Raw genomic sequence first — 27044 nt, forward strand, 5'->3', positions numbered from 1 at the left:
TTTGCTAATAATTTATTCCATTGGTTATTTATTACATGGCTTACATTCTAATGAAGTCGTGATCAAAATATTGTTTTTATTGACAATTCACAATATTTTGTTCACAAGTTTTGATTCCCCTTAATATTATGGCAGCAAGTATTGTATGTCGAGAAAATATTCAATAGACTAGATATTTCGTAAAACATATATACTTAGTTAATAATTATATTTCGTTAAGAAATCCTAATTTAATCAGGCTATCAAAGTAGAAAATAAATATAACATCTCTTGTAAAAATAGAAGATAGGCCGAGCTGTCATGATGAGTTCTATGAAATGAACTTTTATTGGAACAAAAAACTGCTTCGCTATAAGGCGGAATAACCGTTGTACTCATTAAATATGAATACTATGCTCATAATATGTTCAAATACCTACTGTAAAGCTTATTTCCCTAAATTTTAAATTCCTATTAACCATATTGCACGAAATGTACATTATGTTGTATCACAAAAAATGCCACTGCTTATATTATGATAGAACCTAATTCACGCACTGGACGGCGCTACATTTCTTCTTTCCACGGGTATCTCCCACCTTTCAGACCAGTCGTTGTTAGAACGTTTGCAATCTCTTACTCGGTTGATCGGTTCACATCGCTTACTTATTGACCAGTAAACGTAGCCATTTGGACACTGGTACACAAAACCTCTTATCTTGTTAGTTTTATCTGTTTTACATTTCAGGAAAGCCGGTGAACATTCGCTGTCCTTTTCAAATGAAAAGTATCCGGCGCTTGAACATTTGTAACTTTCTTTTGACGCCACAAGCTGAAAAAAAGTTACAACAATTAGTGCAAAAAAAATATAATCTTAAAATACTTAGTTACGAGAAGGTTTATTTTTTGTTAAGAATTAGCTTTTTTCAAGAGCGGTAAACTAGTTGCAAATGAATACTTACTGGTTCTTTGTAGTGTTTATCCAATCTTTTAAACCTCCTTTTTTGTGCAATTTGACCATCGCACTTTTTATCAGCTTTGCTTTCTTCGACGCAGCGTGTTTGATTCTCGTCGTAAATAGTGTTATTAGGACAAGTAAATACTGCAATTTTCACATCGTGCGTATCATTGTTCTCGTCACATTGGTAGAAGAGATTGCAATACTTGGGATGTCTTCTAAATGACGTGGGACATACAAATAGTGATTGATCGTCGTTTGTTTCGGGGCATTTGCTCTCAGATGTATTTTCTGTGCCACTCTCCGTTGTGGAACTTTCAGTAGTTTGTTCTGTAGTGGTCTGTTCTGTAGTCGACTGTTCGGTAGTCGTACCTTCACTGCTTGTCGACTCCTCGGTCGTACTCTGTTCAGTGGTAGTTGATTGTTGGGTTGTGCTTTGTTCTGTTGTAGTGGATTCTGTAGTTGACGATTCAGTAGTGGACGATTCAGTAGTTGATGATTCAGTAGTTGACGATTCAGTTGTAGATTGCTCGGTGGTAGATTGTTCTGTAGTACTTTGTTCAGTCGTGGTTGATTCCTGTGTTGTCTGTTCAGACGTAGTTGATTGTTCAGTAGTTGGTTCAGAAGTTGTCGATTGCTCTGTAGTTGTTTGGTCTGTTGTTGTTGATTGTTCCGTTGTTGTTGGTTCTGATGTAGTAGAGGATTGAGTTGTTTGTTCTGATGTTGTAGAAGATTGAGTTGTTGATTCTGATGTAGTAGAAGATTGAGTCGTTTGTTCTGATGTAGTAGATGATTGAGTCGTTTGTTCTGAAGTTGTAGAAGATTGAGTAGTTGACTCTGATGTAGTAGAGGATTGTGTAGTTGCCGGTTCTGATGTCGTTTGTGCCGAACTAGTCGATTGTTGAGTTGTTGTTTGTTCGGAAGTCGTTGATTGCTGAGTTGTAGGTTCAGTAGTTGTCGACTGTGTTGTCGATTGGGTTGTAGATGAAGATTGAGTTGTACTTCCTTGGGAACTACTTGTTTCCTGTTGTGTTGTAGTTGTTCCTTCAGTTGCTGGTGGTTGATTTTCACTTTGCGATTGGGTTCCGCTGCAGTCCCGTGGTGGGTAAACTGACTCTTCATAATTACATGTTTCAACAGCTGGGTCCCATATTGTGCCCTCACCGCATTCAAAGTGATAGACAGAGAATCGTTTACCGTCACCATCCCAATCCACACACCTATAAAATTTCTTGCAATCATTAGGATTGGGATAGTAGCCTGCTTTATCGCATGTAATATTTTGATTTACGGGTTTTTTGGAGGAATCTTCCTGAGAACAGTTTGATGTGCTCTGTGTTGTTTGAGCTGACGAACTTTGTGTACTTTCAGTTGATGATTGAGTTGATGAGCTTTGTGTACTATCGGTTGATGATGATGATGAGGAAGAGTCACTTGAAGATGCAGTAGCCATCGTCGTTGATGTTGTGCTTTCTTGTTTTTGATTACAGGAGGGATTGACAACGTCTTGTGGATGGTTACAAGTAGTTATGTCTTGATCCCAGATTGTACCCTCGCCACATACATAGTCATACTTTGTGTAGCCTCCTTTGCCATTATCCACACATCTATAGAACTTTTTGCAGTCTTGTGTATCTCCAAAGTAACCTTCACTATCGCAAGAATTTTTATTTGACGACGATGAACCTTGACTTGTTTCAGAATTAGTTGTGCTAGTTGTACTCGAAGACGTGCTAGAAGCCGCTGTACTAGATTCTGGTGCACTAGAAGTTCCTGTTGACTGAGTATTATCTTCATCATGCATTACAGGGTGTGATTCACTGGTACCATGACAATTTTTAACTTGATCGATATGGTTACACGTTTGAATTTCGGAGTCCCATGCCGTGCCTTCACCGCATGTAAAATCATATTTAGTATATCCACCTTGACCATTATCCACACACCTGTAGAATTGTCTACAGTCATTCTCGTTTCCGTAAAATCCTTCTGATGAACAAACACCGCTTCCTGGTTGGGTTGGTTTATCGGAAGTTCCACTATCATATTCATCTTCCAATTTATCAGTTGTCTGTGGCCGCGATGTAGAAATGCTCGCTTCTACCTTTTCAGTAGTTTGTGGATGTCCCTCGGATGTTGAAGGCCTGGTCGTTGATTGTGGAGAGCAAGTAGTTTTGTCGGTATCGTGGTCACATGCCAAAATATCTTGTACCCAAATTGTTCCTTCACCACAAGAAAATTCGTATTTTGTATATCCACCCTTCTCATTACTTACGCAGCGAATAAACTTTTTGCAATCATTAGGATCTGCAAAGAATCCCTCAGATGTGCACTGGTTACTGCTTGAGACAGATGAGCTATCTGTTTTCTCAGTTGAGTGTTGGATCTGTGTAACCGTAGTGGTTGAACTACCAGCTTCTGGAGATTTTTCAGTTGTTTGAGACGTACTTGTCGACTGAGAGGAAGAACTAGATGAACAGTTTCTGTTGTTTGATTCGTGATTACATGCTTGTATTTCTTGATCCCAGACTGTGCCATCACCACAAGTGAAATCATACTTCGTATAACTTCCTTTGCCGTTATCCACGCATCTGTAAAACTTTTTGCAGTCGTTCGGATCACCGTAGAATCCTTCTGATGTACATGCTCCTGATGACATGGGTGGTTTTTGAGTTTGATATATATTTTCCTCGGTTGATGAGCTTGTAACCTCTGTATAAATTTCATCATGAGCCGGTTCAGATGTTTGTGTACTAGAACTACTTTCAATTTCTCCACACGGTTTAGTAGAAGTAGCGTGGTCGCATGATAATATTTCTTGATTCCAATAAGTACCCTCACCACACGTAAATTCGTACTTAGTGTATCCACCTCGACCATTGTCTACACACCTGTAAAACTTTTTACAATTTCTTTTATCGCCAATGAAACCTTCTTTAGAACATTCTCCACTGGTACCTTCATCTGGATATGTGCTAACTGTTGTAGTGGTTGTTTTCTCAGTACTTTGAGGATAACCTTGATCTTCATTATCTGATGTCGATGTAACGTGTGCGGGACTTTGGCTCGATGTGTGTATAGTATTGATTCCAGTACCACAATCTTTAACCGCCCATGCATGATTACATGCTTCTATGCTCTGGTCCCATAATGTACCTTCACCACAGCTAAATTCATAACGAATAAAGCCACCATTTCCATTATCGACGCATCTATAAAACTTCTTGCAGTCGTTTTTGTCCCCAACAAATCCACTAGTTGTACAACTGTTCCCTTCACCGGCAGCTACTGAACTTGACGGTACAGACTGCGTTGTTGTTGTCTTTTGTGTACTTATTTCATAGCCCGTGTCAATGTTTGAAGGATAGCCATTATCTATCTCATCATTCATAGTAGGACGATATAGAGTAGTTGTTTCGAGATGAGTAGGGGAGGAAACTGCAGTTCCACCACATTTTTCCACCGCCCATGCATGATTGCAAGCTTCGATTTTTTGATCCCATACGGTTCCTTCACCACAAGAAAATTCGTATTTTGTAAATGATCCTTTTCCGTTATCAACACATCTATAGAACTTCTTACAGTCCTTTTGGTCTCCCATAAAACCATCACGTGTGCATTCATTACTACCCGAAGATGTTGATTCTGTAGCAGATGAAGTGGATGAGGAACTTGAACTAATCGTAGATGCAACAGTACTATGGATGCTTTCGGTGGTACCTTTGTCAGCTTCTTCGACAGTGGTAGCAGGTTTAGCTGTGGTAGCTTCCTGATTGTTGATCGTTGATCCACCACATTTTTCTACTGCCCATGCATGATTACAAGCTTCAATCTTAGGGTCCCATACTGTGCCTTCACCACATGTAAATTCATAACGAATGTAACCTCCATTACCGTTATCCACGCATCTGTAAAACTTTTTACAATCGTTTTCATCACCCATAAAACCACTTGAACGACATACGTTGCCCATATTATCTTCTTTCTGGGGTTGTTTTGTTGTCGTCGTCGTTGATGAAGAAATTTCAATATTTACAGATCCATAACCAGTATCGTAGTCATCATCCTGTGTTGCGGCAGATTCGGTAGGTGATTGAGTAACTACGGTAGTTTGAGTGTGGACAGTAGAAAGAGTTGGAGCTTTTTCAGTTGTTGTGTCGACCTTGTGATCATCAGAAGATGCATGACCACCACATCTTTTTACAGCCCAAGCATGGTTACAAGCTTCCAGATCTGGATCCCAAACAGTGCCTTCACCGCACTTGAACTCGTATTTGGTAAAGCCACCTCTGCCATTCTCAACACACCTATAAAATATTTTGCAGTCGTTAGCATCACCAATAAATCCACTTGATTGACAATTTCCATTGGATGGTAATTTTGCTGTTGTTGAAACTACAGTAGTTGAACTTAATGTTGTCGAACTTGATGCTGTTGTGCCTGCGGTGGGGTTTTGATTAGGTTGACCATAACCACTGTCTTCGGTGTCTTCCGTGGGAATAAAGCCTGACGTTGTTTGATAATTTTCAGTTGAAGATGTTGTATAATAATTTTGTGTAGACGTAGAAGAACTCGTAGCTGCCTGCGTAGTACTTGTAGTGTCTACAGGGACTTTACCTCCACATTCTTTGACAGCCCAAGCATGGTTACAAGCTTCAATACTCTGATCCCAAACAGTTCCCTGTCCACACGAAAATTCAAATTTAGTGTAACCACCTCTGCCATTATCAATGCATCTATAAAATTTCTTGCAGTCATTAGTATCTCCCATAAAACCAGACCTAGAACACATGTTACTTTCCTGTGAGCTGGCATGAGGTGTAGACAAACTTGTGGATGTGGATGGTCCTTTTGTAGTTGATGCATGAACCTGTACCTGAGACTGACTTGATTGTTTCGAATGATCAATTTGTAATTGTGTTTGTACCCCTTTATCACTGAAATCAATCTGGGTCTGCGATTGACTAGTTGCTGAACCATGGCTTATTTGAGTCTGGTTTTGTGTAGCTTTTGTGCCTTTGTTAGAATTTAGGCGATCACCAAAGTTAATTTGAGTTTGGTTTTGTATGACCGATCCATTACTTATTTGTGTTTGAGTTTGGGTAACGTCTGATCCATAGCTTATTTGAAGCTGTTGTTGAATTGTTTTATCTGTTGAGGTAGGTTTTTGAAGTACGTCTTTATTTGTTGCATACTGACTGTCTTGGTTACTCCTACCGCATCTACTTCTCTTTACAGCCCAAGCGTGATTGCAGCTTTGTGTATCATCATCCCATATCGTTGATTCGCTACACGAAAACTCGAACCTGGTGTATGTACCTCTTTGATTACCTACACACCTATAAAACTTCCGACAATTTTCACTGTCACCCATGAAACCATCTGATGTACAAATGTTATCTCGAGAACTTATTTGGGTTACCGTAGAGGTTGGTGGATGGGTTGATCTGGTCGTATACTGTTGACTCTGGGTTTCTGATATTTCAGGTAGTGCAGCTGTCGTGTAAGCATTAGTGAATCCTGTTGTATGCGCAAGCGTTTGGCGTTTTGTTGGATTATTTATAGTCGAACCAGAAGTTGCCCAAGGATACACAGTAGAAAAAATTGTTTGAGCACCAGTTGTGGATTCTATACGAATAGGCAGACTTGTTATCGGTGAAGGTATTTCGTTTTGTGCTCCTTCGATTTCATTGTTATTCAAGCGATCAACTGTTGGTGCTGGCGTTGACAGACCGCCACATTCTATACGTTTTGTACTTCTAGGATGATTACATACTTCAGTTTCAGGATCGTAAACAGTGCCAGGTCCGCATTGAAACTGTAAAACAAACGTATAATTAATGACAACACTGCTAAAACTTATTTAATTGGTTAAAGTTATTTCATAAAATTCATTTACCCTGAAAACTGTATATTTTCCGCGGCCTGACTTCATACAACGATAGAAAACAGCACAGTCGCTAGGGTCTCCTTGAAAACCTTCACCGGCACACAGTATGGGTTCAGGTCTCGTTCCTGAATAAAGTTTGACTATTCTACCGGTAACTCTAGATTGTCGATGTTCGCTAGATGTTTCTGAAAAAAAAATATCGGAAAGTTCTTAAAAACATTATATTATAGAAAAGAAAAACTATTTTTTAATTTATTTCCTATTGATGTTAATATGAATAATTTCTTGAAAACCTACCATTGCTATCATGGCACCTCGACTCGACGATTAAAAGAAAAAATATTATTGTATATAATTTGCAGTATCTTCTCAATATATTGTCCATTGTGTTGTTAATTCGTTAAGTGCTGGTTATGACTTGCAGAACATTTTTGACATAAAAACCTGAAACATGAAAAAATGATTATTACTTTGGGTTTTCAGTACATACTTCTTCGTACTAAAGTGATCTAGAGCGATAAAAATTGTAGTTTAAAATACATTTTTTATTTGAAACATAGATTGCCATATTTTTCCAGTATGCATCATACAAATGAGTCATTAGCGGCAGAAAAACGATTAAACACGTAATACGTGTCACTTACTGCGTTTTGTAAACAATGACTTATTTTGATTCATTTACGTCTTAATCTGGTGGTCTTTAATCAAATTACTTCACAATTTGATGTAAATAAATATATGTTTAAGGGCTGATTTTTCAATTGCCTGATAACTGTTATCTGAGGAATATGTTTGACGTTTTGACAGCTTTTGTATGGAAAAAATGTCAAACCGCCATATTTATTCCTCAGATAGAAGTTAACTGATGATTGAAAAATCAGCCCTAAAGTGAATATTTATATAACAAAATACCTTTCTTTATTTTATTAGAGATGTTTGATTCATTTAAAAAAATGCTGTATCGAACTTTAGCTTGAATTGGGTACTATTTTCTCTTTACTATCAACTAACTGTTGCTTCTTAAAATATTATGAAACTATCATCATTTTATTTGTAGATATTTATTAATGAAAATGAACCTTTTTGGAAATTATCTCCATTGAACCTTTTAGTACCGACAAATCGCTCATGACATATTGACAGTGCTTAACAACCACCATTAGCGGCAAATAAAATCGGTCTGAACCTACAAATTGCAGTCATTTGTCACTAATGACTACCGAGTAATGAAAACTTAAATATAGGTATTATAACGTTGAAGTATGAATGACAAAGAAGATCAAATAAATGGGAATAAGTTAAACAGGTTGAAGTATTACAAAATATGCATAACATACTTTTATAAAATAAATATTGATATTTATTTTACTTTATATTTGTACTGTGTTTAGTACCACTTAATAGCGTGATGCGGTATGATATGAGTATGATGATATAGCTAGGTACATTTTACATGGTGCATTGTCCATTTAAAATTTTATACAGTCATGCAATACATTCCATCTACTATTTTGCAGACATATACTTATAAAACATAATATTCATCATTTAATAAAAAAAAACAGTCCCCATTTTTTTTTCGTAAGTAATGTGTGTACTTCATCATCATTATATCAGCCAATGGCCATACACTGCTGAACGAAAGCTACCCCGCATGAATGTGACATATAATATAAGTCGACTTTTTACTGCTTGTACTAGATATTACGGTTATGGTCACTTCAGAGGGATTGTATATCCAAGCGGTATGGTAATTTTATTCTATTTAATTAGCATAAATTAATTGCTTTTGTCGGTATGAGTTCGTTATCAAATGAATCTGTTATTTTAATCCATGTTATTTTGTTACTGAAATTATGAGCACCTATATATTTGACTTCCAACTGAAAACCTATGTAATTATGGACTACTGTTAACAAACACTATTGTAACAATCCAGAAAAATAATCCTTAATTATAGAGCTACCAGGTATTTAATTTCTATGTAGCAAGCATTTAAGAAAGCTACCATATTATCTATTAAACAAGATCTTAATAGCGGCTAATCTCAGTTACTTACATTTGCAGAGCTTTTTACTAAAAATACCTAACAAAAAAAGGCGTAAAAGTAACACGCGAGCATAGTACTCATTCGCAAAGAATTCCCAACTATACCTCGGGCATTTTTCTAAAGGTCATGAGTGAATAACCAGGCAGCCTTCATAAGAATAAATTGATCGTTGGTCTGTAGTTCGTTGCCACTAATAATTACAACTCTCAAGTTGTTAAAAATAAGGCAATACGATGATACGTCGGGGGCGAGTTTCTTTTTGTACGCGATCTGGGCACCGTCATTACGCGTAGCGTATGACGCGAGTTATGCAAAGCAAATGAGCTGAATAATCATTTGCAGACACAAAAAATTATGTACACACTTAATTGGATTGTTATTAAACCGTTTAATGTATGATGTGTTAGTTTAGTGCGGTATGGGCGGATAAAACATTGCACCTAAGTTAGAATTCAGTTGCATGGAAGATTCCTACCTAAGGAAATTCTGTCTGTCTTTGACTACTTAATTCTGTTTAACTGGAAAATATTATTGGACTTATTAACAGCTAATTGCCATTGAACCACAGCGTTTGATTTTTCAGCCTAGTTATTTTGCGTATATTTTTTTGTGCTAGTATTGCCTAAACCTGACCATGCCTATAGAGTATTACCTATTTTTTTCGAAAGCAATGTTTACTTCATCATTATCATCTTATGAGCCATATGATGATGATGATAAAGAGAGACCTATAGAGTAAAAACCCATAAATAAGTAGTGCTAACACACTGACCTAATTAATAGGAACTCTTCACATAAGCACATAGATACAAAATGCAAATGGTCCATAAACTTTTACTTTCATTACTTGAGTAAATTGCATCGATGCCTCTGAGTAACCGAAGCCAATACTTATTACAACTTATTGAAGGGCGCAATAACATAAAACTGGTTTCTTGAAGATTCCCTTTCCAGCAGTTGTGGTAGGGACTGGACTGCATTCTTGCGGTTGCACCTCGATTGAGTCCCGATATTAACGTCTAGAAATAAATTGGCTAGCCAGTGTAAACTGTGTACGTTTATCGGCCCCTAAGTGTACGAGTTTAAACTTATGTTATGTTGGCGCACCTGTTATTTACTGGAGGGATTATGAAATATAGTTTTCACTTGCTACATAATACGTGTTTATCGTAGTTATTGCTCTAGCGATAGTAGCAAAGAATACAAGCTGTCTACTGTCTGCATTACGTCCATGCACCCACGCAAACCTAACCAGATACGAGTGCTAAATAAACTGATATCTTATGGTTTACAAACACGCCTATACATACATTGTTAACGATTGTTTTATGTATATTTTTACGTGATTCATATTTTTATCAACTTGAAAAAAAAAAACAAATAATTAAGTAATAAAAATTGTTTACACAAACCTTGTGTATCCAAAAATCGGTTATGTACAGTAGGTACACTTCAAAATTAATATACATCGTCCTAACGAATCTAACGAATCCTAACGAATCCCACGCTAATGAAAATTCGATGAAACGGCAAATAAACTAATTTTAATACCTCGTCCATAAGCTATACCTGGCATAAAACAAAAGAGTCAATATGCTTCGTGGGATACAAGATTAACGTCAGCTTTGCGGTCGAAGACCATGCTATCAGGATCTTGTGGTCAGCAAGCAAAAAGGGAGCGTGCTCCATCGATTTCCTTTATTATTTCCTTAATACCCGTACCATGGTGCGAACTGAGGAGTCATCATCATTATCTGGTTACATATAGAGTTCAATGGCATGCCCAATTGATTTAATCATACGTTTAATGGTAAATTGACAATGTGCTATGGTAGATTAGCTGCAATGAATCCTCAATGTGGTAGCTATATAGAAAATATAATCAAGTCGGTTCTTAGGTTACTCGGAAGTTCTTGAAAATTTTTGCGGCCGCATCATTAATATTTTTTTATAAAGGATATTATTAAACGCCTGAAATTTTATCAATAGCAAAACTACAACTTCTTTAAGAACAACTAGCAAGATATGAAAAGCAGGAAAAATATGTTCATGTCCACCCAGCGGATATTTTCCATGAAAGATTCAATTAGCTGCCACTGGTATTCATATCACTATACGAAAAATTATTCATTAAAAACCTCACATGTTTTCATAAAACTGTTTAAACATAATAATGAGAGCGTGAACATTACGTCGGTATGACCTTGAACTTGTCGTTGCACCTGCACTAGTTGATGCCAAGTCGGCCGACTTACTTTCCAGCAAGACGAGTCTCAACTATAAATATATTCGCGAGTCACTGTCTACATACATAAGTTTATATAACCGTAAAACTGTGAGGGGTTGGAAAGAAGACCACGTATCAGGGAGTCTGAACTATACATAAATATAGCCACTCTCTAAACTTATGTATAAAGACGAATAAGTACCTATTGGGTTAGGGAAATGCACATTAGAGGCACTTACTGTTGTCGCTACTTCATTTCTTCTTTTTGTGGGTTTGCTAACCTAGCAACCCTTTGTATCACAATCTTCTGAAAACCGTCTAACAGCCTCTGACATGGAGAATTTATTATATAGACACCCACATGAATAACACACTCGAAAATATTTTACGTGGTGCTGTTTCAATCCATTGCGTCCTCACTGTGTCACCTCTATACTTTCATGCCTTAATCTAAGAGTTGGACCAAGACTTAAAAGACAATAAATCAGGAATCATATGAAAACATTGATCAAATCAGTATACATTACATCAACTACACACCGCACTGAACACTAGAACGCTTCATCTACCTACATAATTGTCTACACAACGTCTATACGTCATTGTAGGGATCTAGCATAATGCCAGCTTCTGGTATTCTACCTCTATGTATATGGCAAAATGATGAGCTGGATTCCAATTTGGTACAAACGTATACTGCGGGTATTCTTTTTCTTTCAAAAATGGTCACGGATTCTGATCCGGGGCGGTCACGGAACTACCCCAATCACCCGGATAAAAAGTCTCCTACGTGTTAAGCTAGGTCACAGTCTACCTTTATGTTGGCCTCAACTTATTTTGTTCGGCCGTTAAATCTTAATTGAGGAACAAATATCCCTTTGTTACACTTTGTGGGAAATATATTTTTTCTATTCATATACCAATCAAAGTCCTCGAAGTACAGGCACCGCCTGGATGGCACCACAGTACTCATAAAAATGCCTCCCGTAAAGTGGTAACAGCGCATTTTTGGACTCACCTACCTTATTTACATTAGGAAGTGATTTGTTGTAATTGTGGATTAACAAAATGTATCTATTATTCATGTATTACTATTATCAATATGATAGAAAAGTGAAATTAAGTGGTTCTTAGTTGTTTAAATGCCTACGGTAATGAATTGCTGATGCAACCTGACTCGCTACAACGTTACTAGTTCACGGCCAAGGCTACGTCGTCGGCTACGCGCGGACGTATCGTGTTAACTCACTAAATGCGCAAGCGGCGATTATTGCTCGTATCGCTACCTCGCGATTAAAGGAGCTCTGATAGTCATGTGACATGAAAAGTTATGATCTTTTGATATTTTCGGCCTGAGAGATGTAATTTTTTAGGCTTTTAGAATAATGGTAAACGTTGAAGGAAATGTTTTGTGCTGGATTCTATTGTCAAGTTCTGAATAGCAAGTTTTAAGACACATCAAATTTTTGGTCTATTTCAGTTGGTATCTTAGTCAATTTTCGGCTTAGTGTGGGTTGCACCATTCAACTTTAATGATATCCGAACTATTTTCAAGTCTCAAATGGGTGATGGGTACTAAATGTGTGAAACAATGCAATCATACTATAGAACTTCTTAGCTAACGAAGTGCAGGCTCTCAATCGGCCACTATATCAAAAAAATCAAACTTTAAATAATGAAAATACCACTTAGCACATTGTAAGCAATCAGATACTGGTGTAGTTCCACCGGATGTATCTCATTTCTGCAAACAATTAGTCGGCTGCATTTGCGACACAACTTAATGTCTGTGATGATAGGTGTGATAGGTGTAATAGATTTAATGATGCAGATTGTAAAGAATCTTGTAACTTAAAGTACGTTAAGCGTCTATTTGTTTAAACTTACCACTTATTTTAGCCTACTTTGTGTTTATAGAAAAATATGGATATAAATTACCTACATTTTTTCATTAGAGTCGGTCATATGTCAATTATAGGTATCCTTTCGGCAATCATAGTTTAGTACAAAAGTTCCATATTACCTATCACATAAATAAAAACTTTTCTGCTAGGTAGGTACTTCCCTACTGTATACAAATTCTAATCTGTATCCCAAGTCAATACTAAATTATACAAAGGTATATATTACAATAATATAAACACGTGCAAACCATTAAAAGCGCAATCTCCATGAAGATTATAACAGTATGCATATGTAACTACTTCGAATAACATAATTCTCATCAATTAAAATTTTCCCAGACCACAAAATATGACTCACTGATACATATTCAAAAAAATCGGTACATAGAAGTGAGAATTAATGTACATTAATTAAAATAAAAAAATGTGACACTTCTAACTAATATACAATTATAAACACACATTAAAAAGAACGTAACGTTAGAATCTTATGAATCTTAAGTATGAAGATATTTTTTCTATCTCAACTGTAGCAGTAAAACAATTATTTTGTAAGTGAGGAAGACGTTTTATAATGAGTATATTATGCATGAAAAACTTCCTGTAATATTGTTTGTGATAAGTGAACAAAGTTGTTTATTTTTTCAGGTTCAACTGATATGAATCTCATAAAGTTCGATGTAGTCAATGAGGCAATATGAGTAGTAAGTACCTAGTCTTCATGGTGTTGTGAACTACTGTGTAGAAAATATTATAATTATAAAGCACACGCGTTTTAGCAGACCCAGGTTGATGAGGTTGAGTCTCTTTTCATCCTACAAACAAATGGGATGGCAATCCGATACGACCGGGGAGAGATCAAGCGTAGGACCAACATTTAATTGCTCCCGATGCTCGGGTATATCACTACCGACTTTCAGCTGATTTCTGAAATATTTTTTCAAAAACCCACATACCTATTGTAGGTCGTACCAATAAATCGAACCTCTTGCACAGCAATCGCGCTTTGCGAACCCTAGACCAACATGTTAAAATGTAGCTCAAGTTTATAACTGATGCCCTAAAACGGCAACAATAACACAACTACCTATATTGTAATATATTACATCTAACTAAACAATAACACGCCTGTCTGAGAATGTGCATATAAAAGAAACATTCGCAAATAATATTTACACACGATGTTTATAAGTTTCAAAGTGACCTATTCGTGCTGAGTAAAGACTATTTCTTATCATGTCAATGTACCTTTATCTTCACCTTTTTATTTAGAAGTAATTATCACTATTTAGAAGTAATTCAGTCTAGATATAATTTTGTATCGTTATGTGCTCTAATTTCATTTTCGTAGTGATTGATGACTCGATTGATTGTAGGTATGCAGATTAGTGAGATCCTATAAACTGCAAATCTTAAGAATGAACCCAGTTTCCGTTGTTTCCTAACCAAAATACCGTCATTATTACGTCCTGAAGAAAAGCATATTAACAAGTCATTCTTTGCGACTTCAGTCATTTTCTGACGTATCTACAAACACGTGTGTAATTAAGCTCATAGCTTAAGTTCACAGGGCCTTGACTTGTTCGGGCACTAGAACAACATGACTGACAGACAGGTAAATAAAATTTTCCCTCGCAATCACGATTTTCATGCGGATAGTCATGACTGATCATCATTATGATGACTTCAGAGTCATTACCAACGGATTCCTGTCAGCAATTATGTTTATACGTAACTACTGTCGTACTTATACATCGGTAACGTTCCGGATATTGTTCTTTTTTTAAAACAAAGACTGCCTAATGTATTTTTTTTATAGAGATGATTTAATAGTTTGTCTTGCCTGTGACTACCTGTATTCATTTATTTTTACGGTGAGTTATGGGGTTTGGCAGTATTTATTGTGTCTCGTTTTGGGTACACAAACATAAAATATTGGAAGCAATTTTCCTTCTGTAAGCACAAATCAGAATGGTAGGTACTGCAGGGTAAAATAATGTATCTAGAAACAGCCGTGATATGTAAACTTGAAGGAATAATTCTGCAAAGCCCTGCTAAAAAAAGTATCAAACGGCCTTAAACAACCTCTAGTGAAACCCAATAAATTCTAGCCATAATCACTCCATTCTCTAAACAATACAGGAGTTAAAGCACAATAAATCAATCGCGTACAAAATCATTTAGTTTGGCAACTCGCGTTACGGGCTGCTTCTCGAGATGGTATCAACCATCCGGCGATTCTGAAGTCTTATCGTTGTGCAACGATATCTCCTGGAATCTACTCACTTTCTTATTGTTTTGTCTTAATTATATGGACTGCGAACGTTCAATGGCACGCGAGGCAAATAGAACGAGGTTTAAGGTCAAGTTAACGTCTTGTTGATAAATTAATTAATTTACACGCAGTCTATACACGCATGAACGAGTCAGCTGAAATCATGAAATGTATAGAATTAAAATAAAAACTTATAAGCAACTAATGATTTATGTTTTGACCTGATTGATGGATTAATAATTAAAAGTCAATGAAAATGACTTTTAAATTCACGTTTATTCTATTTTTTTAGTAAATTATTTACAAACTCGAGGTTATTACTACACAATAAAAAAATATAATAGCGACGAGTTCATTGATACCCAATTTTTAATAATAGACCATAAAGTTTACGATGCCTAATTGCACTTCAAGAACTTGATATTTTTTAAGTTTTTTTTTATAATGTCGTTCACCCTAAACCACAAAACTGAAGTGACGCAATATCACTTGAAGAAAAACTGCACAAGTACCTAGCAAAAGTACGGGAAAATACGGTTTTATTTTAACCAGAATTCCAAGAACACAGAACTATCCCAAAAATCGTGTACCTACTTGAGCAAGATTTAGCTTACATTGCAAAGAAAATTTCAAAATAAGGCCAGGACAATCGAATGGAACATTGTTTTATATAGAAAGTAAACCCTAACTTTTCTTAATAGGTCACTATCATGAAATCATATCAATAACAGGTATATAAACTTTTTGGTTTAATTGTAATGTTTTTTTTTTCATGTAAGCTTTTACAGGACTTTATTTTTCAAAGGATTTCTTGGGATTACCTCTTAGAATTACCTACCATGCAAACATATTATATCTACTGTTAATATTAAGGCAATAAAGAGTTGCCGTTACACAAACTAACATAGTATACAAATGGCTATTTTAATTAAGTAATCAAACACTAAAAATAGTCACGGTCATATATTTGTTTTTATAAATCATCTAATTTCGAACTGTGTCAAAGAATTTGTCATAGTGTAAAAGAACGGTATATTATGATTAATTGAATAAAAAGTCGTAAAACACTCCACAAACGGAATATAAATTAATCACGAAACAGTCACTCCGTCATTATGTCTAATCAATGAATAAGATGCAAAATATTACTTGTTTATTTTACGGTATAATTTTCTAATAAATAATAATATCTTAGTAAAGCCAATGACCTGGAATTTTTCGGTCTATTAGATCTTCATAATAACTTGCAATCGGCAATTATTTTTTGTTACTTCGAGCTTAGGAAGAAAAATGCAAAGTCGTGTATGTAATTCTGAGCAATAGTTTAACTTTGTATGTAATCTATAGGGTTATTAACTTTTTTTTACTGAGTAATAAAATTGATTTACGTACGTCTAAATTGGTATGCCAAGTCAAGTAAACGGTATTTTAATTACTTTTCACTGAGACTCTTAATCCCTGTATGTAGATAGTCCTTTTTTACGTCATTCCTAAGAACTTAATAAAAAGAAAAACAAATGTTTTGATGCTTCTCAAACCTAATAATCTTTATTTGACAGCACTAAGGTGGCTTTACCAGACTTAGTAGCACCTTCCAATACCTAAATACCTACACATCAACGAGACGAAATCCCTTCCTCAAGATTATTTATTTCAATAAAACAAAAGCCTGCGATCTTCTGCAACACCGAATTATATTTGGCTACACTTGACTTTAACTCACGTCATGGCTTAGCCAAAATTGTCCATAAGCACATCCACTGTTACAATATAAGACGTAATAAAAATACCATATGCGCAACGTCCGTCGGTAACAATTATAAAACAAAGCGTTATTGTTAATACGTAGCTTAATTTGGTAGGACAAAAAACTTTAGTTGTTCGCTCCCCAAGCAAGAAACAAAACATCCTCATTTAGTACGAAGTTTGATAGTAATCTTAGTGTAATTATATTTGAGGATTTTTAATACGGTTCAATGACCCTGTTGTGGTCCTAACAAAGAAAATATTTGACGAAGAATTTTGGATTATGTACTAAGGACAATTTAGACCCCAGATTAATAATTTGAGTCCAGATTTGCAATTTTAAAAATTATGTAAATTCTACCTACTTTGCGTAATTTGAGCTGGTAATTCGCGAGTTGGTACTAAATATAAGTTTGGTGCCCATGTAAATTGCTATGCAAAAAATGTAATAAGTATGAGTAGGTAGGTATTTTCCGGACCATGATTGCCTGCACTCAAATGATGAACTGAAATACGGTGTTACAGCATTACTTTCGGAAAAGACTAACCAACATGAGTTTAGATAACTAATGAGAAGAAGAAATACACAAAAAAATTACAATCTTTCTTTACTTAATAATAAATATATATACAACATACAACTAACTTATTACCTAATATTTTTACCAAGGGCTGGTTTTTATTTTGGCCAAAAAGTTAGCATTGCCATCCAACGTGGCAATGCTGCCAGCCTCTTGGGTACACTCCCGGTGGGCAGCGATGAGGAGTTTTTTGATGCAATTTTTTAAATATGAGAAGAAGTAAATAACTTAATATCAATTAAGTTTAATGTCAATAACGTTACCTTCAGTCGTATCTAAATTGTATCATTTTAAAGAAACAACGACTTTTTATAGTTTTGAATAAATTCCTTATTACTTAACAACGCTGAGCTATTTATTTTTTTGTAAATAAACCAGATGTTTTATTAACTGACTGAATTCCGTATAGTTTTTATAACTGCAATGCTAATGAGTGATCTAATTTTATTTCACAATTATGCAAAGTTTTGTTATGTTTCTTCGCACTGTTTTAAATATTGTTGTTTTTTGTTTATTTACTTCAGATCTGTGTATTTGAAGGTTTGAATGATGGACGATTTCCGTGACCTTAGTATACATACATTTACATAAACAAGTGACCAAGAATGTTCCAATCTTGTTCTAAAACTTAACTTTGATACTCAACAGTACTACCTATAAGTTGAGTGGTTATTCGAAAGAAAGTCTGCGCCTTTAGTATGAAGAGTTTGAAGCTAACAATTGAAAGGACATAGGTAGATTTTAGTCATATCCGTGTACGGAATAAACTTTTCTCGGAATCCTGACGAAGTCCAAAATAAAGTACCTAAGTACATATATCAAGTATGAAAAAAAACTCTCTAGGTGGATAAAGTTGTAAATCTCTTCAAAATTTCGCCAAATCATCTCCCACCATTGTTATTAAAAAAGCCTCAATACTGATGATTGATATGTATCGGCTGATGAGTCACACATTCAACGATTGTAGGTACAGTCAGCTGCACTGACTGACAAACACTTAGTTTATGAATGAAACCGTATTCATGTAGACTTTCCTGTTTATATAACAAGTTAAATATACAGGTACTGTTGAAATTCTTTGAAGCTAAACGGTGCCTAATTAATTGTTTTAATGCTGAGCTTACAGACACGTTTATTAAGATCTCACTTAACTTAGAGTGATTTACTTACTACTATAAACTATTTAGTCATAAACAATTTAGTTATAAACAATTTAGTCTATCTAAATTTAATGTTTATTGTTTAACCTGCCTAACTATTGAAGCTGAACTGACAGCTGAATTCTTTTAAAAATGAAATGAAAAGGAATAAAATTATTTTTGTTTTCCATTTCTGTTCTAATCACTATGTCGCCGACTGTACATTTACGATCACCACTCCTCAAACGTCGTGACAATCTTAATTTATAATCCTTTGGTCTAAAGATACCGTATATTAAAATACGGTTACAAACTATTCTTGGACTTTAGATAAATTCTCATTGTTTTATTTTCTTACGGTTAACTTAGATAAGTATACTAGCTTTTATATTTATTGAGTGAGAAATTGCAGCAAAAAGAGTATTGATTCAAGATAGGAAAAGTTACAAATGCATAATTTATTATGCAAATTGGAACAGACATTGTATAAGTAACTGATTTGTGGGATCATTAGTTTATCGTAGACCGATAAATTATTATCATAACAATAGAATACAATTCAAAGGATATGCAGATATTATGCCTTATCCATATTAGAAGAAAATTAGAATACGTATTTGTACCGTAGAAATAAAATTTCCTATTACTCTCAGTAAATGGAATTCACAGTTTGTCGTAACACTAGCACCAAGAATGTGTAACAATGCCCACATTTTAGAAGCCAAAAATCTAATAAAACTATGTGTTCCGAATAGAATCGTAATACATTGTTATTGAGGAAGATCAAACGGATTCTTGGCATTGAACTTGAGAGGAGCCCACTTGGCAAGCTCGCCAAATGTGCCGAATACATCGTGAGCTCCGTTTGCGGTTGTTACAGCTGGTTGTTAGAATCCTTAAATATTCGTTGACCTACTAATTACCAAAAATGACTAACCCTTTGGAAAACGTCTGCGTAAAAGATGCCTCTATAAAGGAATGGAAAATAACTTTTATTTTTCCTGGCATTGGGCATTTTGTAAGTTGTAGTTTTTTTAAGTTTTGTTTTACCCAACAAGCTTGCTGTACAATCATCTTTTGCTAAATCGCCCACTCTTTTGCTTGCTACACGGTACCTAGACAATTTTATTAAATCGAACAGTCCACTACAATATGAGTATAGGTACCACGTCCAGAACAAGACAGCACTTTGTTAAATGGTACCACGCCTACACAATGGCCTGACATTTCAACTTCACTCTTCAAATAATCTCATCAAAGAACTGCTTTACATTTCAAACAAAAAACGGATTGAATTTAGTTTGATAGGATCTATTCATGTGATGATTTTACATATCAAGTACATGTTAAACGCTATTGTAATTAATGTATGTATTTTTATTGGAAGCGATTTGTTGATAGCTTATAATACATATCGCTTTTTGATAGTCAAAACTGTATGTAGGTATAACACATTAATTGGTGTCGGAAAGTTTAAAATAGGTTCCTATATTAGCATGTGCGCTTAAAAGTTATCTGCACGCTAGATACTATCACGCAAATATTAAAACCAGTCCTACATGTTACCTACTGAGAAATTCTGATCAAAATAATCGAGAATAATTTACCAGACGTTAAAAAACCTATGAATAAGAAGTCTAGCGCATTCTAGTCTAAATAACTCTTTGAAGATTGTAAAAAGCAATAAAAACCACTTTTCTTTAATTCACACATTTCTGTAAAAATATCGCACTTCTATATTTTATTTGCCCAAGAACAGTTACAGCGGTGTTACTGATCGAATCAGCTGTAATGATATCGGCACACATTGTCCAACTATTAGTTTACTTTACTTTACTGAAAGATGTGCAAATTGAACACAAATGGTAACATTTTATTACGGTATAATGTGATGCTTTTTCAGAATTACGTTTGAGCTACTGTAAGTCATCTCGTCATCTACCAGAAAATGTATTATCAAATCCATTTTTTTTTAATCAAAGGGGACAACCTTTTTTTTGGGCCCATATTTCCTTACTTCTGTTAAATTGAAATCGATGAAATCATGACTTTGATAAAGTTAAATTAATATGAACTTTAATATAACGAACCTTGTAATCTTTACAAAGGTAGATACTAAACGGATGGGCACTTAAAATAAATATTCTGCCTAGCAAGTTCAATGTGGTTCAGTAACTCAAGATCGAACAGGTTTTACTATTGACGAGGTACTATTACAACTTGCAGCTTTTATTGTAGGCTCCAACGAAAACATTGTGCTTACCATTCAGCAAAAAACAAATAAAATGCAGTAGGTACATGTTTATGCAATTCTGCATAGCACCTGTTATAAAATAAAATGCGTAAAGATAAAAACAAGTAACATTGGTAGGCCGATTATAGATGGTATTAATCATCTTTGAAACTTAATATTTTGATTCGTGGCATAATTCAACGGAGATCGCATCTTGATCATAATCTTGATACTTTAATAATAGATGATTTGCTATTATTACTGTTTATTGAACTGATCGTACGTTTGTATTGTTGGTTTTGTGGCTGAAACTTTTTTATGTGAATCATTGATGAAAAGGTAGTTATTGTATTTTTTTTATTTAAGACAGAGACTCCGCTCTCTAATTTTGATAACCGTCTCTATATTTATTTCACTGATTAAGACATTATCGAGAAAAATATAGTTTACTAGTGTTTTTTACATGATAAACATATGTGTAGACAGTATCTATAGAAATACGGTTTTTGTGAAAAGACTTCTTATGTCTGTGGTACCTGTATGTTTCAGAATAAGTTCTTAAGCTCTTATGCGATCTTAGGCTATCTCTAAAACTATCTTAATAAACATCAACAATGTTCCATTTAAGAGATAAGAACATACAAAGTGTTCAAGAACATCCCGGATAAAAATAAAAGATAGACAAATGGCCGGGAGAAGATAAGTTCTGTTTGAAAAGGGTGTCTTTGCTATTTATATTTAACATTGTATTATAGTTAAGTTATTCTGGTATCATATTTTTATCAATAGTAGTATGTTATATGTTTTATTCATAGACGAAAGGTCTGCAGTAGAAAAGTTTTTATGAAGTTATGAATGACTTTGTTTGTGGGTAAGCTTTTTTCTCGAACAGTGCAAACTAAAAAATTGTTTGCAAGATACATAATACCTATTTTTTCTTCCTTTTGTAACTGTTAATATAAACTTTTAATGTAGGAATACATTTGCATTTTACTAAACAATATTTGCTTCATGCTTTTACTAAACTTTTTTTATAAGTTTATTTTTTATCATGTATGTGACAGAGCTATAATTGCTTTCATAAGAACTCTATCACATATAGGTACATGTTCGGTTTACTTCAGATATAAAAATATCTTGTTTCTAGTTTTCTCATCATCTGGTTGTTATAACAAGTTAAATAAATGCACGCATGTAGGATCGAGTAGTTAAGTTTATCTGTTCTCTACGATCTTGTAAGCATTTTGCTATGGTGAATGCCAAAGGCAAGAATTTAATGGCTATAAATAAAATAACTTTAATTAATTCACAACCTTACCATAGTATAGCGTTTAACATGAATTTCAAGCCTGGTTCAGTAAAATATTCAATAAAAATTATAAAACAATGCATTACAAGAAAAAGTTCCCTTTACTAAGTATTGTCCAGCTTTCTTACTACTAAACAGTACTCGATTTACAATTTTTAATTCTTTGCTTACTTGATATTACCTTGTCTACCGTACACAACACTGTTTTGCTTTCTATCTACAAAATATTGTCGCCGTAACCAATCAGAGGTATTTTCTTTTATAGTGCATTATGTCAAAACTATAAAAGTCTGTATGATAACTTAGGCCCAAGTTCACGGACAAAATTAACTACCGTTTTTATTCAATCAACTATCTACTATGAACTTTCAAAATAAACGGTTGTTTTAAGAAAACTAACATTATGTTGTCTAACTTCATCCTTAGTATAAATACTTGTGTGTATCTAAACATAGATCGTCAATTGTTACCTGCACATCTATCATCAAATGCTATCCATGACAATCCTGATGCCATGACGAGTGTGCCAATGAGAATCGATGGCGCCTATCACGTGCCTTCGTAATAGTCACACGATTACAGAGCGGGTTCATAGAATAAACCTAGGTCTATGTATTCGATATACAGTTTGAGATAGGACGGAGGACATATTAATGAAGATCCTTTTTAAATAGGTCGGTATTGGTTTTTATTACAACTCTTTAGTGGTAAAATTAGCTAAACCTTTCTTGTCTAAGTACTTTACTTCACTTAATTAATTGTCTTTTCTTGCTAGAATCTGTAAATGTTATGCTATATTGAAAGATATATTTTTATATACCTACATATGTTCATGCATAAATAAGCATATGTATAAGCCGACTTTAAGTAAGAGACACCACTAATTTAGCTGCAAAGGTACGAACTAATATTACAGTTTGTAATTTTGAAAATAAATAATAAATAAATCTAGATTTTTGTTCCACTCGCTATGTTGTTGCAGATTATATTCTTGAACAATATTTTCAGGCACCTCTTTTTCAATTAGCGTGTCTATATTTAAGTTTACTTTTTGTTACAGTTATCGCGAACCATACCATTGTTTTAATCTATTAGTGTAGTTATTACAGGATGTTACACTACTTTTATTTCTTCTTCAGGTTTTTGTTCGCAGTTTTTGTGCGTCTGTACGTGCATTGTTCTTAAACATCAGTTACAATGATTTACAAGTATGTTAAAAAAAATTATTGGGGATTAGTGATGGTTCTTCTTCCTTTACCCAGAGTCACTCAACGACTGGTCAGAGGCCTATCAGGCTATATTTTGAGTAATTTCATCATCAAACTTTTTACTGTCCCACTAAAACCTTTTCTTATAAAGAGACGGAATGAGGGCTAATTACCACTATTGCTCTAAGTGATTAGTAATTTCAAACTAAAGTCCAAGTTTGTTGAAGATGTTTTACTTCACCTGAACTCATTCATTGGTGTCCAAAAGGCACTTTAGACCTGGTTCGAAAACGGCAACACATACACACTTTACAATTGCCTGATCTTGAATCGAACCCGCACACACATACTTGAAAGGCAGATGTTTTAACCACCAGACTACCCATTTAAAGGTTTATGTTAAATGTTTGGTTTCGGTGGCTACAGAAAATAAAAAAAAACTTACATAAAATAGAGAGAGTCACCAAATAGGTTTCTTGTAAACATCGATAATTCAGTAAAAACTGTTTGAGACACCCATTGATTTACAAAGTATAAAAACGGTCAACAAAATTGCTAATGGCCATACAAACTGCAATTACACATAGATGTTTTTATTTCAAAATAGACTTCATTGACCAAAGGCACAATTAGTAGGAACCGGTAGAATAGTTTTCAAGAAAATAAAGCAGAAAAAATCAATGGCAATAATCTATAATTGTGCTATTGTGAGTGCAGTCATTGTTTATCTCACTAATAGTACTAATTATAAAGCTTATGTCCGCTACTTTAGAAGTCTAAATATAAATCCTCCTGTAAGAGTCCACGCTTCTTTGTTACTCTATTTTACTCAATATGGGTTAGATAGGTATGTGAAATAATGTTATATGAGAAAAGAGGCAGAAAGAGCATAATCATAATATCAATAGAACAACGATAGAACAACCCAACTGAAGAACTTTTTCTATACTCTATGTAATGTCAAAACTATCGTACTATTATAAAAAAGTTTCACCAATCTTATCACTTATATTATAATGGAGTATTTCAAGTATAGGTACACCTAATGCATAAAGGCAATGCCATAGAGAATCTTTCACGCATTTTTGTCATCTGCAACTATTTAATTTACCATCCAAACTATATAAAAACAAATCCAATTAAATAAAGCAAATTCCAATAAACAGGATAGCACAGGCATCCATTACAAGCAGTTTAACTATCTGGCTAGTACGTTCACTATCGGGCTATAGATCGAATTAGCATGGGCCGTGCGCAAACGCAGTATCAACGCATCTCCTGTACCCTGAGCTGTGCGCTAACAATGTTGATGTACTACAAGATTCTTCTCTCGGATAATATTGAGCAATTTATTGGACAAAGGCTTATTTTGTGTGGTATCACTTGGAATCTTAGAAACTTTTTGTGGGAGATAAGACCTAGTAAATAGGTGTTTTTTTTTTTAATTTTTCCTATTTTTAGACTCGACATAAATTATTCGATTTAAGTATTCAATCATTTTTTAATGAAAGTGAATGAGAATCGCTTTTGTTACTGTATTTAAAATTACTCATATTTGAACGGATGAGTATTTAAAAACAATAGCGTAGGTATTGTTTAAGAAATATTTTTGCACGTTTAAAGAAAGTTTTGCGGTTTTTAAGTACATATTTTAAGAAATATTATGCTTACTTTTAACAGAATTTTCAAAAAGGAGGTTCGAAACTCGAATGTTTAAATGTTTTTAAGGTGCCGTTCTTTTTACGAAGAAATTTGAATTTTGAAGTCCCGTTCCAGTTCCAGTATTGTCTTTGCAAAATGTTACTGGCCAGTTACATTGTGCGATCAATCGCGTTTGCTGCAAAACCCTTCGTCACGACCGATGCATGCATAATGGAACGCAAGCCTACTCCTTCGACAATTTTCAAATATCCTTCGCGTAACACTTATGCAGTCTTCGATCATTCTTTAACGGTACATAAAAAGCCTTAATTGTGATAAGGATCTGTGCGAGTCAAGGGACGAGCTTAATTATTTTTTTGGCTCAATTTCAAGTAATTTTATACTTGGTTCTACTGATAACGCTTGTCAGTTATTTAGACTTCAACGAGCGTTTCATACTTTAGTAATATTCTTATTTTAACTGAGGGATCTAACAGATAAAAAAATATTTAGCATTACTAATAAATAAATAATATATTCATGTTGTTATGTGTCAATATTAAGTGACCGTTAATTCTGTTTCCTTAAAAAAATTAAAATAGAGCTTCAGGCCTGCAAAAATTTTCAATTTCATAATATCTAAAATAATGTTCACTGGTACTCACCAAAAATCCTTCAGCACTATTCAGATATATCACAGACACAAACGTTCAGTCTTATTCTTGTTTAGAATAATGAAAACTTAGATTATAAATGTATAAAAAATTCGTTGTCGAAGTGAGCTTCTCTGTTAGGAGTCGGTAAGGAAATGGCTAGTATTCGTAGGGGCTGGAATCGTCCTTGCGTGGCGGGCAAGGTCTCAGCGAGTCAGTAAGACTATGTATGGATGCGCGCCGCGGTTCCTCAGCCTCTTATACCAACACATGATACACTTGGCACTCTTATCGATACTATTTACCGCGTCATGACATCCGTGGGGGCTCCGCAACAGTGTTTTGTTTTTTATCGACGATTACAACTCGAGTGTACATTGCCATCTCGATTAAATAGTGATTACCGATTCTTATTGTGTGCCAGTCATAACGAGTATGGGATTATAATGCTTTTGAATAATATTATTAGTTCTATGGTGGATAGAACGTTTAAAGGCAATCTAAGGTAAGATCTGGATAATATGAATCTAAGGGAGTTATTAATGAAATTCACCGTGAAAGTTATGGGTGTTGATGTCATTTAATTAAAAGATAATTGAGGTTTTATTAGGTAAGTATTTGTTGAGGTTCAAGGATTGTTATGTTCAGGTACATAATTGTATTACAATGCAGATATAAAAGAAGTAAATACAAAGTATTCAATAGATGGGTACGTATAAAATAATTAAATGTTATTAACTTAATTACATGACTGTGTAACTAGAGGAAAAAGCTGCAATTTTGTACAAGCGGCTTCTAGAACTTATAATAAGAGAGTTTTTTTATATCGTTTGTTTTCTCACCTTCTGGAAATTCCTACAAATTTCAGGTATGTCTTTTTTTACAGAAATTAATTGGATATTGTGCTCAAATGATCGCAAGCGTCAATTGCAGGAACACGAATGTACATGATCAAAATCCAGTGGGTAACTAACTGAGAAAGTTCTTTTTATATTTTGGAAGTGTTTGTATTTACCCGTCATGGAATAAAACAAAATTGGTGGGGGTTAAATAAATACTATCACCTTAGAACTACCGAATTCTATCGTCATACCTTCATCGATACAGGTAGTATTATGACTGCACCGATATGCATATACGTAGTTTAAGTAGTCGCTGTGTGACCTCTTTAACTCCAAAACATAAATAAAAACACACCCACGAAAGAAAGAATCTCTAAAGTAGGACAAACTTAAAAATACTGAGCTAACT

General features: G+C 34.5%; 1 protein-coding gene across 1 annotated transcript; it reads right to left on the reverse strand.

Moving 5' to 3' along the window:
• Positions 1 to 5: 5 nt before the first annotated feature.
• Positions 6 to 26204, reverse strand: LOC110375653 (mucin-22). Its single transcript, XM_021333866.3, has 5 exons — positions 25806 to 26204; positions 7125 to 7271; positions 6837 to 7012; positions 942 to 6755; positions 6 to 811 (listed from the first exon to the last, which is right to left on the reverse strand). Exons 2-5 carry the CDS (start codon positions 7210 to 7212, stop codon positions 530 to 532), a joined length of 6360 nt encoding a protein of 2119 aa, XP_021189541.3. The 5' UTR covers positions 7213 to 7271; positions 25806 to 26204; the 3' UTR covers positions 6 to 529.
• Between the last annotated feature and the right edge of the window lie 840 nt (positions 26205 to 27044).

This window comes from Helicoverpa armigera, chromosome 2, assembly GCF_030705265.1.
Source record: "Helicoverpa armigera isolate CAAS_96S chromosome 2, ASM3070526v1, whole genome shotgun sequence".
NCBI lineage: Eukaryota > Metazoa > Arthropoda > Insecta > Lepidoptera > Noctuidae > Helicoverpa > Helicoverpa armigera.